The sequence below is a fragment of the Lottia gigantea genome (genome assembly GCF_000327385.1).
Source record: "Lottia gigantea unplaced genomic scaffold LOTGIsca_230, whole genome shotgun sequence".
NCBI classification, from domain to species: Eukaryota; Metazoa; Mollusca; class Gastropoda; family Lottiidae; genus Lottia; species Lottia gigantea.
The window spans coordinates 14,512-30,800 of record NW_008708646.1 but is presented as its reverse complement, the minus strand read 5'-3'; the positions used below and the strand labels follow the sequence as shown (position 1 = coordinate 30,800).

At 33.7% G+C, this 16,289-nt stretch overlaps 1 protein-coding gene across 1 annotated transcript; it reads left to right on the top strand.

Annotated features, from left to right (window-relative positions):
* Nucleotides 1-1,607: 1,607 nt before the first annotated feature.
* Nucleotides 1,608-13,906, top strand: LOTGIDRAFT_202240 (hypothetical protein). Its single transcript, XM_009055063.1, has 9 exons — nucleotides 1,608-1,790; nucleotides 4,086-4,306; nucleotides 8,458-8,915; nucleotides 10,597-10,977; nucleotides 11,200-11,541; nucleotides 11,722-11,962; nucleotides 12,193-12,445; nucleotides 12,651-12,785; nucleotides 13,490-13,906. Exons 1-9 carry the CDS (start codon nucleotides 1,678-1,680, stop codon nucleotides 13,632-13,634), a joined length of 2,289 nt encoding a protein of 762 aa, XP_009053311.1. The 5' UTR covers nucleotides 1,608-1,677; the 3' UTR covers nucleotides 13,635-13,906.
* Nucleotides 13,907-16,289: the final 2,383 nt, after the last annotated feature.

Below are 16,289 nucleotides of genomic sequence, written 5' to 3'. Positions count from 1 at the left end.
GTTATTGATATTGATTTTAAAAAATTTTGTGGAATTATTCAGCATAAATAATTTCTTCAATATGAGAAAATTCGTACTTTAGTCACTAAAGGCTGTTTTCTGACAGCTGCCAGTGGGCGTATGTTAACTTGCATCGCAAGCTATCTTTACTATCGGTTTTGCCATACTTTGGAAGATATCTTGCTTGTACGGATTTTTTTAATTAATATTACACCACAACAATTTCCGTTACGCTTGAAGATATATTAACATGATGATTATCAAATGTGTTTAAAATGTAGTGCATTGGAAGTTATGTGTGGCTTACGTTATGTTAGATTGGAATGTACTTTAAGTGACTTAGTGTGACTTAATAGCGTATTTTTGACATTTACAATAAATAAAGTGTAATTGAAATTATGGCTAAGTTCTCAAGAAACCGTATCTACATTGTTTCAAAGAGTGACCTTATCAGTTTAAACACAGTATGCTATGACATACATATTATTTTTCGAGTATAAGAATTAAAATGAATCAACTTGTATTACTTTTAAACGCTATAGCTTTGAAAGGTATCATCACGAATACAGAAAACGAATATCAACTACATAATTTTACAGATATTTTAAGGTGTTTAATCTTATTTTACAGTATTTGAAAATAGTTTTGTGTAAATAGAAACCACATAATGAAATAGGACATTGTTATCGGAACCTCTTTGTAATCCCTTGAAATATTTTAAAACATTATTATGTTACTTTCGCACTTAATGAAGATGTGTGGCAATATAGGACTGTGCTTACTGTTTCTATTCTGCATTTTAATTTTTAAACGAATAATAACGGAAATCGTCATGTGAAGTGTTAAAAATTGCTAATATTAACTTACTGTATATTTTTCAGTAACCAAGATGGAAAACGAGAAAGTCGAATAATCAACCTACATCCAGGTTTGCATCTCTATAACTTTTTATTCTAAATCAGACAAAAGTTCAAAATTGTTTTGTATGTATAGGAACAATTTCAATCAGACCATAGGAAAGCCAAGTGTATGTGTATTGTTTAGATACGTGTATTAAGTTGGCTACAGCCTCACAATTTTCGACAAATTACCGTTTACTTTTCCAAAACTTTGCAAGATTTGACTCGTTAAATCAAATATCAAAAAACCAGCTAAAATATCTGTATCCCGTTTGTCAGAAATTCGTACGACTAAACGTGCACGTTATGTGAAGAAAACGCTATTTTGAATTAAGCAAAGCGTTGATGTTTAACGTTTACGCTTGTACCCTCATCTACGATATATATATTTTCTTTTTAAGTGGAACCACTTCCTGTAGTTGACCAATCAGTGATTGATCAGATAGCAGAAAATTTGTCCATTGAATATGAAGTTATTAGTAACTTTGATAATAATGCCGATACTTTCCTAGCTGAATACACATTGAAAAATGTTGGGTATAAACCCATCCCGCTTGGTAATTGGGAAATATATTTCTACAGTATGGAAATGGTTGAACCCCAGCATCTAAGAGGACATGTTCCTTATGAATTACCAGGATATGACGTCATCATTCAACACGTAAATGGTGGTTTGTTTAAACTGACGCCGACACGAAAGTTTGGTGAATTAAAACATGGAGAAGTAAGAGGATTTCAATGCAAAATTGGTCATTGGTCAGTGGCAAAGACTGATGCCATGCCTAACATTTATGTAACTGCAGATGGTATGGTCAGTAAGGTTCTTCAGAGTACTGCCGGGGAAAAATTGGACTGGGTTAAAGATTTTAAAAGAGTTGAACAATGGAAACGGTCTGTATCTATTTTGTTTGATCTTTTAATATTACATGAAAGTTCTTAACTATAAGATTTTAAGTGATTGTACTTCTTCACTATTGTGTATCTATCATATAGCATTCTCTGTTTATAATGCCAATCTTTAATTACCATGTTATAAAACTCTCGGTTTTTGGCATTATTTTTTTGTTAGTTCCAGAAAGCTGAAAGCCGACTGAAAGTTCCCTGAATACAAAGCAGCCGTTTATGCATATAGGCACATTCGCCTTTTTGTAGATTTTTGTGCTCAAACTTGTGAAAATTGTACACCAAAAATTAGAGTAATGAGTCCCTAAACGTATCCGGAAGTTTTAATTTAAAAAACTCTAGCCGTAAATTTTTAACGCCAAAAATATTTTAAAAAATAACTAAGCATTGGTAGTAGTAACTGAAAATTTCACATGAGGAATCAAAAGTGAGTATTTCATTATGAAATGTATCAGGTGTCTAGAAGAGTAAGAATACCCTGCCCGTCATAGTTGCTCAACATACACAACAACACTACAAATAGGAACGCAAAAAGAACAAAAGAAAATAGCGACCGACGAATGTAAAAACTACTGTACGGATTTAAGTTAAAGAAAAACGTCTTATTGTATTCTAAAGGTTTCAACTAAAACAATTAGCTATTATAAAGCCAAACAACAAAACAGGTCAAACTGCTTATTTAACGTTTGGTACTCTCCGTTTTCAATTAACCTTTTTAAAACTAATTCAGTTTGATCAGGTAGATACATGTACATAGGTATAATAGCATATTTAACAAATATTTTCAGGTATAATTTAGGACGTTGATAATGAAAATACTACCCCTTTAAGGTGGAAATAGACGAGGTTTGAAGCCCCTACCAAGGTCCCGACAGCAATTCGTGTTCGGGAGTATTTCATAAACCGCACCGCCTTTTTGCACGATCCTGATCAAATAGCTGCGTCCGGATAGGATCGGTACACCGCGCCTGACACTTTATAACGAGTCTGTTGTATTCGCACCCTTTGACCTGTAGCTTAATCGGAATGAAAACTACTCAAAAAGTTGATGGATTGCTAATCTGAGGATTTCATTGCTGTAAAACATTTTTGTAATGGACTTGATAGATTATTTTTCATGATGAAACTTTTTCAAGTTGCACTAAACTTTCACCATAATACTGGAAAGTTGCCTTTTAACGGGAAATGAAAATCAGGGGCCTGGTTTTCGAAAGTATCGTAAGAAACGTCATAAGATATATCTTCAGACAAATTTAAGACTATCTTATGACTATCATACGACATGTCATAGAATGTAAATCAAAGCTGTCTTACGATAGTCATACCTCAGATGCTCTTATAACTGTCATAAGTGATAACATTTACTATTAAAAAAATTATAGGAAATAAAATTTATAGTTATTACTTAAAAAAGATATTCAAATTTTGATAGACGAAGTGGAGAAAAATTAGTCCTTACTTTTCAGCCGACACAGCAATGTAGTAACAAACAGTGCTAAAAAGAAAACTTCATATTTGAATCGCAAACTGCTTGAACATTAATAGAATGGCAGCTTTTTCTATTTACATAAAGATGTTCATCCTCTGTTGGAGCTTTTATGCGTATGTATACTATGTGTAGTATGTTTTTCATGAAAACCTCTCATGATGTTGCGAAGTCCAGCCTGGCCAGTTGGCATCTTTATATAGTCATTACAAACCCTCTTTAAACATGCAGTTACATCACGTGTTATTTTTGATACACTTGGTCTAGATCTTGTTATTGACATCAGCATTGACCATCTGAAAGCTTCCAGTGGCATAAAATCTGAGTGCAACCATGATCTGGAACGAAACTGGAATGGCACGAGATCTTGCTGTTGGCCTTGCTAGGGCTGTTTGGAACATTCTACATAAATCTAGTATCATTGGGCGTGAAAGTCTATATCTACATACTATTTGTTCATCATCCATGTAGTCTAGTGGGTTATTCGGCGTACGTTTTCAGCTTGCTGTCGAATGTGCATGTAAACAGCAGCCATATTCTTTTATTCGCGTGATATCGAAGCTCGTATGATAATCATAAGACCATCTTAAGACAGGTCGAGAGGTATCTTAAGATTACGATGAAATTTATGATTTATCGTAACTTAGGACACTTTCGAAAACCTATCTTACGACTATGATATGTCGTAAGACCATCGTAAGACGTGTCTTACTCGTAAGATACTTTCGAAAACCAGTCGCCAGAAATCGATAAGTTTATCACAAAATGTCTCGATGGGTTATTACTGTCTTTTCTAGATATAAAACAGATGATTTAACTGACAGATTCGACCCATTCACGCCAAATAACCGTTTTTCAATCAATGCTTATGTGAAAGATTTTGGTAAAGTACCAGAAACAATTATTCCATCACCGCTTAAGTATACAGCTTCAAAAGACAAAAGTATTCCATTACCTGATGCAGACTGGGTTATTGTACCTGATTACAAATATACCAAAGAGGCTGAATTTTTAGCAGGTATGTGCTTCTTTAATATATTTCTATAGCACAAAATGTTTAAGGGTAAGGTAAACCTTGTTTGGCAAACCCAAGACACATTCTAAAAAGTTCCCTAGACATGCAAACAAGATACAAGAGGTATAAGGACGTGTCACAAGCTCAATAATCACTGAAAAAGATAAAAAAAAGTTTAAAAAAAGTTTAGAAAAATGTACTTATCAATTATGTGTCAAAATTTGGGTATTTTACTAACTCCAATAAAACAAGAAAACCTTGATTATCCAAGAATCAAACCTTATATAAGTAAGGGACAATAGCCCAGACTTGGAATCTGCAAAAAAAATCCAATTTAACACAATACCTTACAGAAAATAGACTCAAATTGTATGGTGGCCTATACCTGCATTGGGTCATTGCCTCTTCATAACCTAGGCTACATGTATACCCGTACTATCTAACATTACTACAAGGGGTGACGAAAACGTTACACTCTACCTGTATAGCCTGTTTGATATCAAAATCATGTTACATGTTGAGTTATGATTTGTAGGCCTACGTGAACTGGATTTTGGATCTAGCCATTCTAGGCCCACCCAGACTCAACAGACTCTATTTTGGGGCTCTGTTTTACTACTAGATTAACACGGAATCTGTGAGTTTTATCAAAGAAGATGCAAATGGTTTGTTATTCAGTCGCGGGAGACTAAATTTATTTTCTAAACTAACCCCGTGTATGGACAGTGATTGTAGCCTAGATCTGTATTTTATTCAACTTATTTGGCAAGAATCATCGGACTAAAACCAATACACAAATGTCTATCCATACATTAATAGAATTTTTATATAGCATTTAAAAACTTTAACAAAGTTATAGATATCCTTCCTAAATCGTTTCAACAAAGCATCCAAGTAGATGGCATAAAAAAAATTACATTTGTACTACTTTGACACTTATGTTTTTGGATAGCAACCATGATATAATGGTCACGTGATGTTTTTTACGGATAATAGTGTGCTATTTTCGGAAATCAACCTTTATTTGTATATATTGATAATCAAATTGACAAATATTTTTTCGGAAGGCAAATGTACCAAATTGTGCACCTAACTTTAACGTACACGTAGGCAACTTCTAGATTACGTGTATATTTTAAAATTTCATAACTTTTAGCGCAGGAATAGACCTATCACTTTAAAGATACGCATACGCCGGGAATATAGTTCGTCGTTTATTTATTTGTATCGACAGATTCTTATGCTTTGGTTTCATACATCATATTATATAAAAAGAATTATAGAAATTGTATTTTCTGAGAATTGCGTATTTTTACATGTGAAACAGACATGAAGGGTGATGGAGGTTGAACCGAGTGTGCACTAAATAACATTGTTTTGTAATGTTTATCTTCGATTTACAAAATCAACAAGTAATATTATCGGAATCTACTGACATCGAATGAACAATAACACACATTTTCAGGTCAATTGGTTGATTTACAAGCTTGCGTTTGTGTTATATCTGCATTTCGAAGTATGTTTGTTTAGTTTTAGAATCCGTCATTTTGTTTACAGCGTTATGCATGGATGATAAACATGTTGAATTGTGACTCTATCTTAATGTATTTTGATAAAATAAGACTCGACTATTGCTGTGGGATTATGTGAGATTATGTGGAAGTAAGTTTGAAAGTTGTCAGTTATGTCTTTATCGTTATCTATGGGAGTTATTAGTTTGAAATTTTGTTATATTTTGACTGAGAAAATTTGGGGTCATCAAGTGCTTCCTATAATTTTGATTTAAATGTTATTCTGTCCATATTGGAAATTGGGGAGGGGGTATATTGTCGTCACCCATGTCCATCTCTCCATCCGTCCACAATTGCTAATAAACACTCTAGAAGGCACAATTCTTGACGAAACTTTGTGTGATTGTTTGTAATCACCTATGGAAGAAGCCTATTGAAAATCAGAAAAATCTAATAATTAGTATGTTTTATTGCCCTTGTTCAACGCGTCAATTTTTAGCTCTGAAACAATGAAGAAGGCACAATTCCTGACAGATTTTGACGACACATGGCGTAAGTGTTTGTTATCAACCATTGATGAATCCGAATGAAAAGCAAAAATATTTGGTATGAGTTATTTGCCTTTTTTCTTGAAGGCTTTTAGCTCGTAAACAATTTAGACAGATTTTGACGAAGATTGGTGAAATTGTTTATTATCACCAATGGATGAACCCTATTGAAAAACCAAAACCGTTTTACAGGAGTTATGGACTCTGTCCTTGAAAACTCTTTCAAATTTTAGCCTGTAAACACTCAAAGGCACGATTCTTGTCGGATTTTGACAAAACTTCGTTATATTATTTAGTATCGCCCCAAACAGTTCAAAAGCAGTGTATGACAGAAGGTTGAATATTTCATCCTGGTGATTGTTACTGTGCATGCCAAATGTTCTTAATCAAAATTAAAGCTGCGAGTGTACGTATATTACCTTGCATTGTAAGCTAATCTTCAGAGAATAACTACTTTTACGTTAGATTTTAGGACAATTGTTTGCAATCATATTACCAATTGTTGTCACATTGGGCTATGAAACATTTAACTGTAAAGGACGTTACGAAATTCACCGAAGACAAAGCTAGCTTCTAATTGTTAAACATAATACCAGCAGTAATTATCAATGGCAACCATCAATAGGCTTATAATCTCTTACACAAAGACGACAAAATCTAGCCCATTGTGTAATGTAGGCTACACCACAACTCACAATGAGGTTACTTTGTCAAATCAGTGAAAATCAACACGACATACAAGTTGTTATTAAAGTCAAATTTGAAAAAAAGACTGAAGGAATCACATTCCTTACACTATGAATGACCCATAAATAAACAAATAGAAATTCCAATTAAGATACCTTCTAAACTGGTCACTGCACGATTGCGAACTCACCTGTTTTGCCACTTTATTTATTAAATAACAAGCATGGTCCTATGTAGCTATGCATGTGATGTTCCCGATTATGTAGATTCGTTTTGTGGACGTTCTCTTTCTGGTGATGATTTTGTGCGTATATTGTCGTCACCCATGTCAAGCCGTCCGTCCACAATTGGCTTGTGAACGCGATAGAGACCACAGTTTTCATCTGATTCGAATGAAATTTGGTGTGATTATTTATATTGATGAGATCTTGGACAAGTTCAATATTCACGATTTTTGGATGAACGGGTTTTGAGTTATTGCCGTTGACTTTGCAAAAACGCGTCAAAATTGGCTTTTGAACGCGATAGAGACTACAGTTTTCACCTGATTTGAATGAAATTTGGTGTGATCATTTATATTGATGAGATCTTGGACAAGTTCGATATTCACGATTTTTCGATTAAATGTTTTCTAGTTATTGCCCTTGACTTAGCCTTAACGAATCGAAATTGGCTTGTGAACGCAATAGAGACTACAATTTTCATCTGATTCGAATGAAATTTGGTGTGATCATTTATATTGATGAGATCTTGGACAAGTTCGATATTCACAATTTTTTGATGAATGGTTTTTGAGTTATTGCCCTTGATTTATGATTAATGCGTCAAAATTTGTTTGTGAACACAATAGAGACTACAGTTTTCATCCAATTTAAATGAAATTTGGTGTGAATATTTATAATGATGAGATCTTGGTCATGTCTGAAGTTTGTTATATTTCGATGGACGGTTTTTGAGTTATTGCCCTTGATTTATGAAAAATGTGTCAAAATTTGTTTGTGAACACAATAGAGAGTACAGTTTTCATCCGATTTTAAAAAAATTTGGTATATATATATTTATAATGATGAGATCTTAGTCAAGATTAAATTTGACAATTTTTCGATCAACGGAATTTGAGTTATTGCCCATGACTTAGAAAAAACTCATCAAATTTGTTGGCGTTAGAGGTGAAAGTTAATGCCAGATTCTCATTAAATAATACGTCTTTGTTTAAATCAACAATATCTTGCACACATTAGATTTTTGGTATGATTTGACACAGATAGGTGACTGCCACTGTTATACTGAAAATGTATCAGGAAAGTGGGCGTATCTTGTTAGGCAACCACTTGTTATTACAAGTAATTGATATGCAAATGCACTTTTAGATTATCAGATTGTCTGATTGAACCTTTTTTTTTCACAGAAAAGTTGCATGATTTGGGTTTGCACAGGTTAGATATAAAGCAGACCGAGCCTTCAAAAAGATTCATCAGTCTTGCAATTGGTGACCCGGAAGTTGAACAAAGTGACGAATCAATCAACATATCTGTAGAAGCCTATTCTCTGAATATAGAACCAGGAAGTCAAAGTATACAAATTAGATCATTGGGTAATGCTGGTATGTTTTATGGAGTCCAAAGTTTATTAGGAATTATCAAAAGGTCTGCAGGTGGTGTTATATATAAAACCATAGTGAAAGACGCACCAAGATTCGAGTACCGTGGAATGCATATAGATGTGGGAAGGAATTTCCACAGCAATACGTCTATAATGAAGATCTTAGACGCTATGGCTATGGTTAAATTAAATAAATTACATTTTCATCTAACCGACGACGAAGGCTGGCGTTTGGAAATCCCAGGTTTAGAAGAACTTACGAAGGTGACAAATTCTACTCTTTGAGTCTCATAACAATCTTTCCGTGTATTAATTTGACTTACCACTACAATGTTGTTTAAGATAATATTGTATTATTGGTAATGTTTTATTGTGGAGATATATCGCGAATAATGTTCATTTAGTATATTGAGTACAATAATATGTCGATGAATAGGTGTACCATCTATTACATGTTCACTATTCCAACATTCTCATAATTACCCTAATAAGAATTAGAATTATGTGGCATATTTTACATAATCGAAGTAACTAATATTGCCTTAAAATGTGGAGCGTATATTGGCGTCACCCATGTCGTTAGTCCACAATTCGCAAAATTTTGTTTTTGACGAAACTTGGTGTAAGTGTTTATTATCACCTAAGGATGAACCATATTGAAATTCTTCTAGAAAACTCGTTCAATTTTAAATCTTAACTCGTGAACATTCTTGACGGATTTGACAAAATGTGCTGAAATTGTTAATTATCAGCATAATAATACCTATCATGAACCCTATTGAAAATCAGAAAAATATTATATGAGGTATTGCCCTTGCTCTTGAAATATGTTCAATATTTAGCTTGCAAAAACCCTAGATGGCGCAATTCTGGAAGAATTTTGATAAAAGTTGTTGAAATTGTTTAATATCAACCAAGAATTAACCCTATTAAAAACCAAAAACAAAATGAATTATATTCTTTATGAGTTATTTGACCTTTTTAATACGCCCAGAAATATATTTTGGGTGTACATTGTAATAACTCTGGTGGTACGTCAGTCCGTTCACATTTGGCTCATGCCCAGTCTACGGGCTACAATTCTTTACAGATTCTTTTGATTTTTATTTGTAGGTCAATACGACATAGCGTTTTCGCTCTATTAACTATATTGTGCAACTTGTGCTTACTCTACAGACAAGAGTTCTTTATGGATTCTTTTGATTTATATTATGTTGGTCAATGTCATTATGAGAATGATCCCTAACGATTTTCGTGATGATCTGATAGTTTTACACCGAAATATCGTGTTTGACTTCACTCTATTAGCTATATAGTGTAACTCGTGCTCACTCTACGGACAACAATTCTTTACAGATTCTTTTGCTTTTTTGTGTGGGTCAATGTCATTATGAAATTGATCCCTATCGATTTTCGTGATGATCTGATAATTTTTCCCTGAAATATTGTGTCCCACTGAGAGTTTTCACTCTATTAGCTATATTGTGCAACTCGTGCTGACTATACAGGCAACAATTCTTTATGGATTCCTTTGATTTTATACGCCCACGTGCAGTATGGATTTAAATTGTCTTCACAAAATTAAGACTATACTCGTCTGTCAAATAATTCAAACTAACAAAGTGGATATATTGAACTAGGTTGAATTCTAATCACCGCTATTGAAAGGATTAACATGATAGGTGCTTACCTGGACTATACTTAAACTCACTAATGACAGAAAGGATTTTAAATTAACTTATTAAAGGAGTTGTTAATGAAACATTTGGCCAATATTCAGCTCATAAACAGTCTACAAGGCACAACTCTTGACAGATTTTGACGAAACTTATTTACTCACATAAGGAAGAACATTATTGAAAATAAAAAAATCGCAAAATATGCTATATGAGTTTTTGCCCTTGATCTTGAAAACGCGTTCTACTGAATTTTATCATGTTTTCAGATAGGTTCGAAGCGTTGTGATGATCTGTCTGAGCAAACCTGCATTATACCACAACTGGGCTCGGGGCCAGATCCATCGACTTCAGGTTCAGGATATTACACTGTCGAAGACTACAAAGAAATTTTGCAGTATGCTGCAGATCGCCATATAGAGATCATACCAGAAGTAGACATGCCAGGGCATGCCCATTCAGCTATCAAATCCATGGTTGCTCGATCCAAGAAGTTGAAAGATATTGGAGACATGGTCAATTCTAATAAATACTCTTTGAATGATCCAGAAGACACATCTGATTATACATCTATCCAACTCTTCAACGATAACTCGATTAACCCGTGTATTGAGTCAACTTATACGTTCGTTCAGCACGTAGTCCAGCAGGTAGGTGGTCCTATGTCCTAAAGAGTATTTAAAAAAAAAAGTACTAACGCGAAACGAAACCGAAATCAAAAACATCATATAAGCAATACATTGGTTGTATTTCATTCTGTATTTCAATATTGATAATAGTTGCCAACGGAATATTGCAAGGGGTAGAATATATATATTTTGGAAGAAAGGTTATTAAGATCACATTAAAATGTGTTGCCGTTTCCCTTTCAGTTAAAATTACTCCACAAAGCCATCAACCCCCTAAAAACCTTTCATTTTGGGGGGGACGAAGTTGCCGAGGGATCGTGGTTAAATTCAACAGCCTGTAAGAAACACGAAGAATCAAAATCTGTAGATGCTCTTAAGGAATTATTTACAAGGAGAATATCAAACTTGACCAATGCTGAAGGGTTAGACCTCGCTGGTTGGGAAGATGGTTTGAAGAAATCTGGAAATACTCCTTTTGATTTGAACAAACTTGTCAATAGAAAAGTTTATGGATATGCTTGGTCTAATGTTTGGGAGTGGGGAGCTGCCCCTAGAGCCCATATATTGGCTAATAAAGGATACAAGGTATGCATGTAAAGCTCACCCAAATTTCTTTTTTTCTATACATTGAATCTAAAGACTTTTGATTTTTGAAACACCACCAACTCATTTGATCAGTTAGTTAGTGGTAGACCAAAATGAGGAACCATTTCGCAATGTAAATATATATTAAAACATAATGGCGCGGCAAATGTTTTGTTCCAGGTGGTAATGGCCCCAGCAACTCATTATTATTTTGACCATCCATATGAACCTGACCCATTAGAACGGGGTCACTACTGGGCTGCCAGATATACAGACACCAAGAAGGTTTTCGGATTTATGCCGAATAATTTGTATGCAAATGCTGAACTTCAAGTGTCTGGGGAACCAATCTCAAAGTCCGAATTCTGTGGTGACGATGGAAAGAAATGTCCCGATTTAGAGAAACCTGAAAATTTAATAGGCAAGTTCTCTATCAATTGGCAAACCTTGTCAAATACTTTAATAATTCAAATATATCAACACTATATAGACATTATCAAGTTTTTTTTATATTTTATTTTTTGTGTTCTTACAGCAGATCATAACATGATTTTCAACATTTGCATGCGAGTGGTCCTGGTGAATATTTCTAGTACTTAATAAAGCATAATTTTGTTTTTTTTATATCTATAAACATTGCTCTTTTTCTAGGAATCCAAGGTAACCTTTGGAGTGAGACTGTGCGTCAACCAGATCAGTTAGATTACATGATATTCCCTAGGTTGTTAGCACTAGCAGAGAGAGCATGGCATAAAGCAGAATGGGAAAACATTGATGATAAGCAAAGAAGAAACAAGGCAAGAGATGCTGATTGGGAGAGATTTGCAAATAATCTTGGCTATGCTGAACTAAAATCGTTAGATAAAATGAACATCTCGTACAGAGTTCCACCACCTGGTATCAAGTAAGTTTTTATGGCATATAAAATGACCAGATCCTGGTGTTATGTCAATTCGTAGATTGTTTGTGCATTAATTGTTATTAAAAATTCATAGGGGTCTTGGGTTTTATTATTTGTTAATGGATTGACTTCAGACATTGTTCATTGTACTTTCTAGTGATCATTCAGCGACTGATTTATTTCTCTTTTTTTCAAAACATCAAAAAAGGAAAGATGGCCAGACTATGTATGCCAACTGTGAAATTCCTGGACTAAAAATTATGATGTCGAAAGACGGTAAGGATTGGAAACCGGTATCAAGAGAAGGCATCCGAGTAGAAGGAAATTTAAAGTTTGTTACATTGTAAGTACTTCGCAGGACACATTGAATAAAAACATATAAAAATGTGTGTATACTGATCATAAAGAGTGACATCGGTAGTAAGTACAAGCATACACTCCGTGCCGTTTTTTATATTCTTACTATGCATGGAAAGCCCTAAATGAACACTAGATGAGGCAGTGGCGATACCTTAACTGTAAGAATTTACACTAGATCTCCATGAATATCGTAACAAACGTTCCGAACCTGTCCCGAAATGTAGTCATGAGAAGAATTTCTACTTCACTTGTCTGAAAATCGCATTGAGTGAAAACATTTTTTTTTAGGTCCTGTTTTAATATCTCTATTTCTATAAAAATAGACCATACCAAGTTTGTCTCTTCCAGTCGTTGTTAACATTCTTGCGTTTGTATTTGCATGTCAGAATATTGATCTAATGCTGAATGGGGCGTAGTTAAGCTTCTATTTTTGGTTTTAATAAATGCCGTTTTTCTATAGTGAAACTAAGAGTTGAAATCGAGCTGTAACTGTTTAGTCGGAGCATTACAACAAATAACAGCAAAAAAGGGAAAAATGATATAAAGCTGAATTTTTCAAAATGGTTTAGGATAGTTATCACAGACAACATATTAAAAGCCCGAGAAAATCCAACTTGAGCTAAACGGGAAAATGGGTCTTATTCAAATAACATTATATTTTGTCGTATATTCGTTTTCTTTTCTCAGATCTGCAGATGAAAAAAGAAGATCTCGTGAAATTTTGGTTGAATCCACCATCCAACCAACCTCAGGGAGCATGCCGTACCAGATTACATCAATAGCAATTATATTAACTTGTATTATAACAACTGTAGGGATATTTGACACCTAACCTATATTGCTAACATGCATATGCCGCAATTTTCTGTATAGTTTAGTATTAATTGGCCTAATATATTTGAGCTATTGATATGAAACTCCTCATAATAAACTGATAGTAAACTGATTAGCAAAACAATTAAACTTTATCGTCTGAAAAATCTCAATTTCAGATATAATTTTCATAATGGTTCAAATCTCTCAATCATCACGCTTTTGCATCATGATTTTTGGGGTTTTTTTTATTTTTTTAATTTGCTAATAAAATAGAGCAAAATTTGGAATACAATTATGATGTACCATTTACTGATCAGTCGTCGCCCCTGTCTGTCTGTTTGGAATACAATTAACATGTAACATATATTAATCGTACTTATACGCCCACACATTAATGTTTGTTTGTCCCGTCCCGTATCGTCCGTCCGTCCATCTGTCCACAATCGTTGCGATAAAGAGTTAGTTTATGGACGGATTTTGGCAAATTTGGTGGGAGACTTTGTTATAACCCAAGGATGAACCCTATTTAAAATCAGACAGATCAAAAGAGGATAAATGAGTTGTTCTTGGAAATGCGTTGTGGACACGATAGAAGGCTGATTTTCTTGGCAAACCTGGCGTGAGTGTTGTTAATCATCCTAGGACGAAACCTAATGAGTTATTGACCTTGTTTTCAACTGGTTAAAGTGTAGAATACTTTACATTTGGACATAACTTGGCGAAATTGTTTATTATTGCCCAATGATATCAAAAACTTTACCTGAGGTAGTTTTGAAAAGACTTACCAATAAAATAGATTTTACTGTTTGAAAGAAATACAAGCTCCTCTGTTTTACAAATCGTAAAATTATATAATTTACATCTGTCACTGGCAGACGCAAACGAAAATGCACCACATCGCTTACTTATACATAGGTAGGAGCATAACAAAACAGATTTCGCGATATTAGATGTAAATTTAATACCAATACGATCTCAATGTATAAGCACCTCATTGTGGCCGTCAATACATTTAAAAATGGCGTTAGAATTATTTAGTTGCTTTTAACAAACGTCTTAAATCAATTACGATAAAAAATCTGTACAAGCAAAACAATTCACTCAATCAAAAATATCACCCAAGAAAGACAAAATCGGGAGTAAAGTTAGTATAGTAGTAGACTCCTTCCTCCAAATAGAAGTACCATTTTGTTTCGAAATTAACGCTAAGATTTTATGGATAACATATACAGAAACATAAAGATGACGGGTCATAAGGGGGCGATATTTCCTAAAATTTTCATTAAATTAGTCGATAAAAGAATTCTCAAATTTTTCTATATATATCTAAGTGATCAATCTGAAGATTAATGTGAATCTGAGAATGGACATAAATTTAAAGTTTCAAACTTTGTCAACCAGTGTATATATTCCTCAGTCAGGCATCAGTGGCGGAGCCAAAGGGTGGCAGAGGGGGCAGTCCCGAAAGTAAGTTTTTCAGACAAAAATCTCATAACTAGGTTCGAAATTCGGGCAATCTCAGACGAAACCTATTGTTTTAAAATGATGTGTTAATTTTGCTACATGCGAATATCTAATGATAATGATTATCTTGACTGAGCATAACGTTTTAAAAAGACTTTCATTTTTATCTTTCAATAATGTTTTTTGTTAGACCATTTGTACAGTTCGCGAACTAGAAAGAATTTTCTTATTAACTAACAGTTTCTTAGTTACTGAGTTCGGCATGATGGCAATGATATCAATATCATATGTTTATTAAAAACCTAATATAATGCTTGACTGGCTTTCAGTACTAGTGTATCTGTATTCGTCTGTTTCGTTTCGGTTAATCTTAGCCCAAAATTAAGTGATTTGCAATTTAAATCCTCTGTAAGACGAGCTACTTAAAGCTCATTGGGCTAAAGTAATGAATAAAAATATATTACGACTGTGAATAATGCTCATTTTGTTAACTATTAACTATTTTTTTTTCTAGCTTTATTATGTCAGTGAATGACAACAATATAGTTCATGAAATGTGTCCCACTAAAATACCCAGTTAAGACACACCCGTTAACGATAGTATTCAAGCTATCAATATCGATCATTTTCTAGCACAGTGAAATAAACCAACCTTGAATCTTGCCAACCTTGATTTTGATATCTATACAAAGAATGTAGGTAAAAATAAAATGTCACGATAGTACTAAAATGAGGATTATTTGCGAAATAAATCAGTATAGTATGACAGTATAATACTGCGAGTAGAACTACATGTATATTAACAAAAACATTATTGTCTGTGAAATTTTGCCAATTGCTTATGATGATATATTGTGACATAGACGTTACAAACCATAATGTTACATTTGTAAAAATACACGTTTCTATTTGAAAAAATAATATCTGTGAATAAATTCAATGCATTATTTTATCCGTTCATCTAGGACCATTTGGCGTCATGTGGCTATGAACAAATGCGGAAAATGCTGTCTACTCCTATCTCCTTGAATAAACGGAGCATCATACAAATATATCAAACGATATATCCTTGGGCGATGAAAGGGCGTAATTTGATTAAAATTTTCCATTAGAATAACTTTGTGAAAAATAAGAGTTACAAACCCATCAGTCTACTTAATAGAATGTAAGAATTTTATCATTAAAACTAGTGATATGTATACTGTAT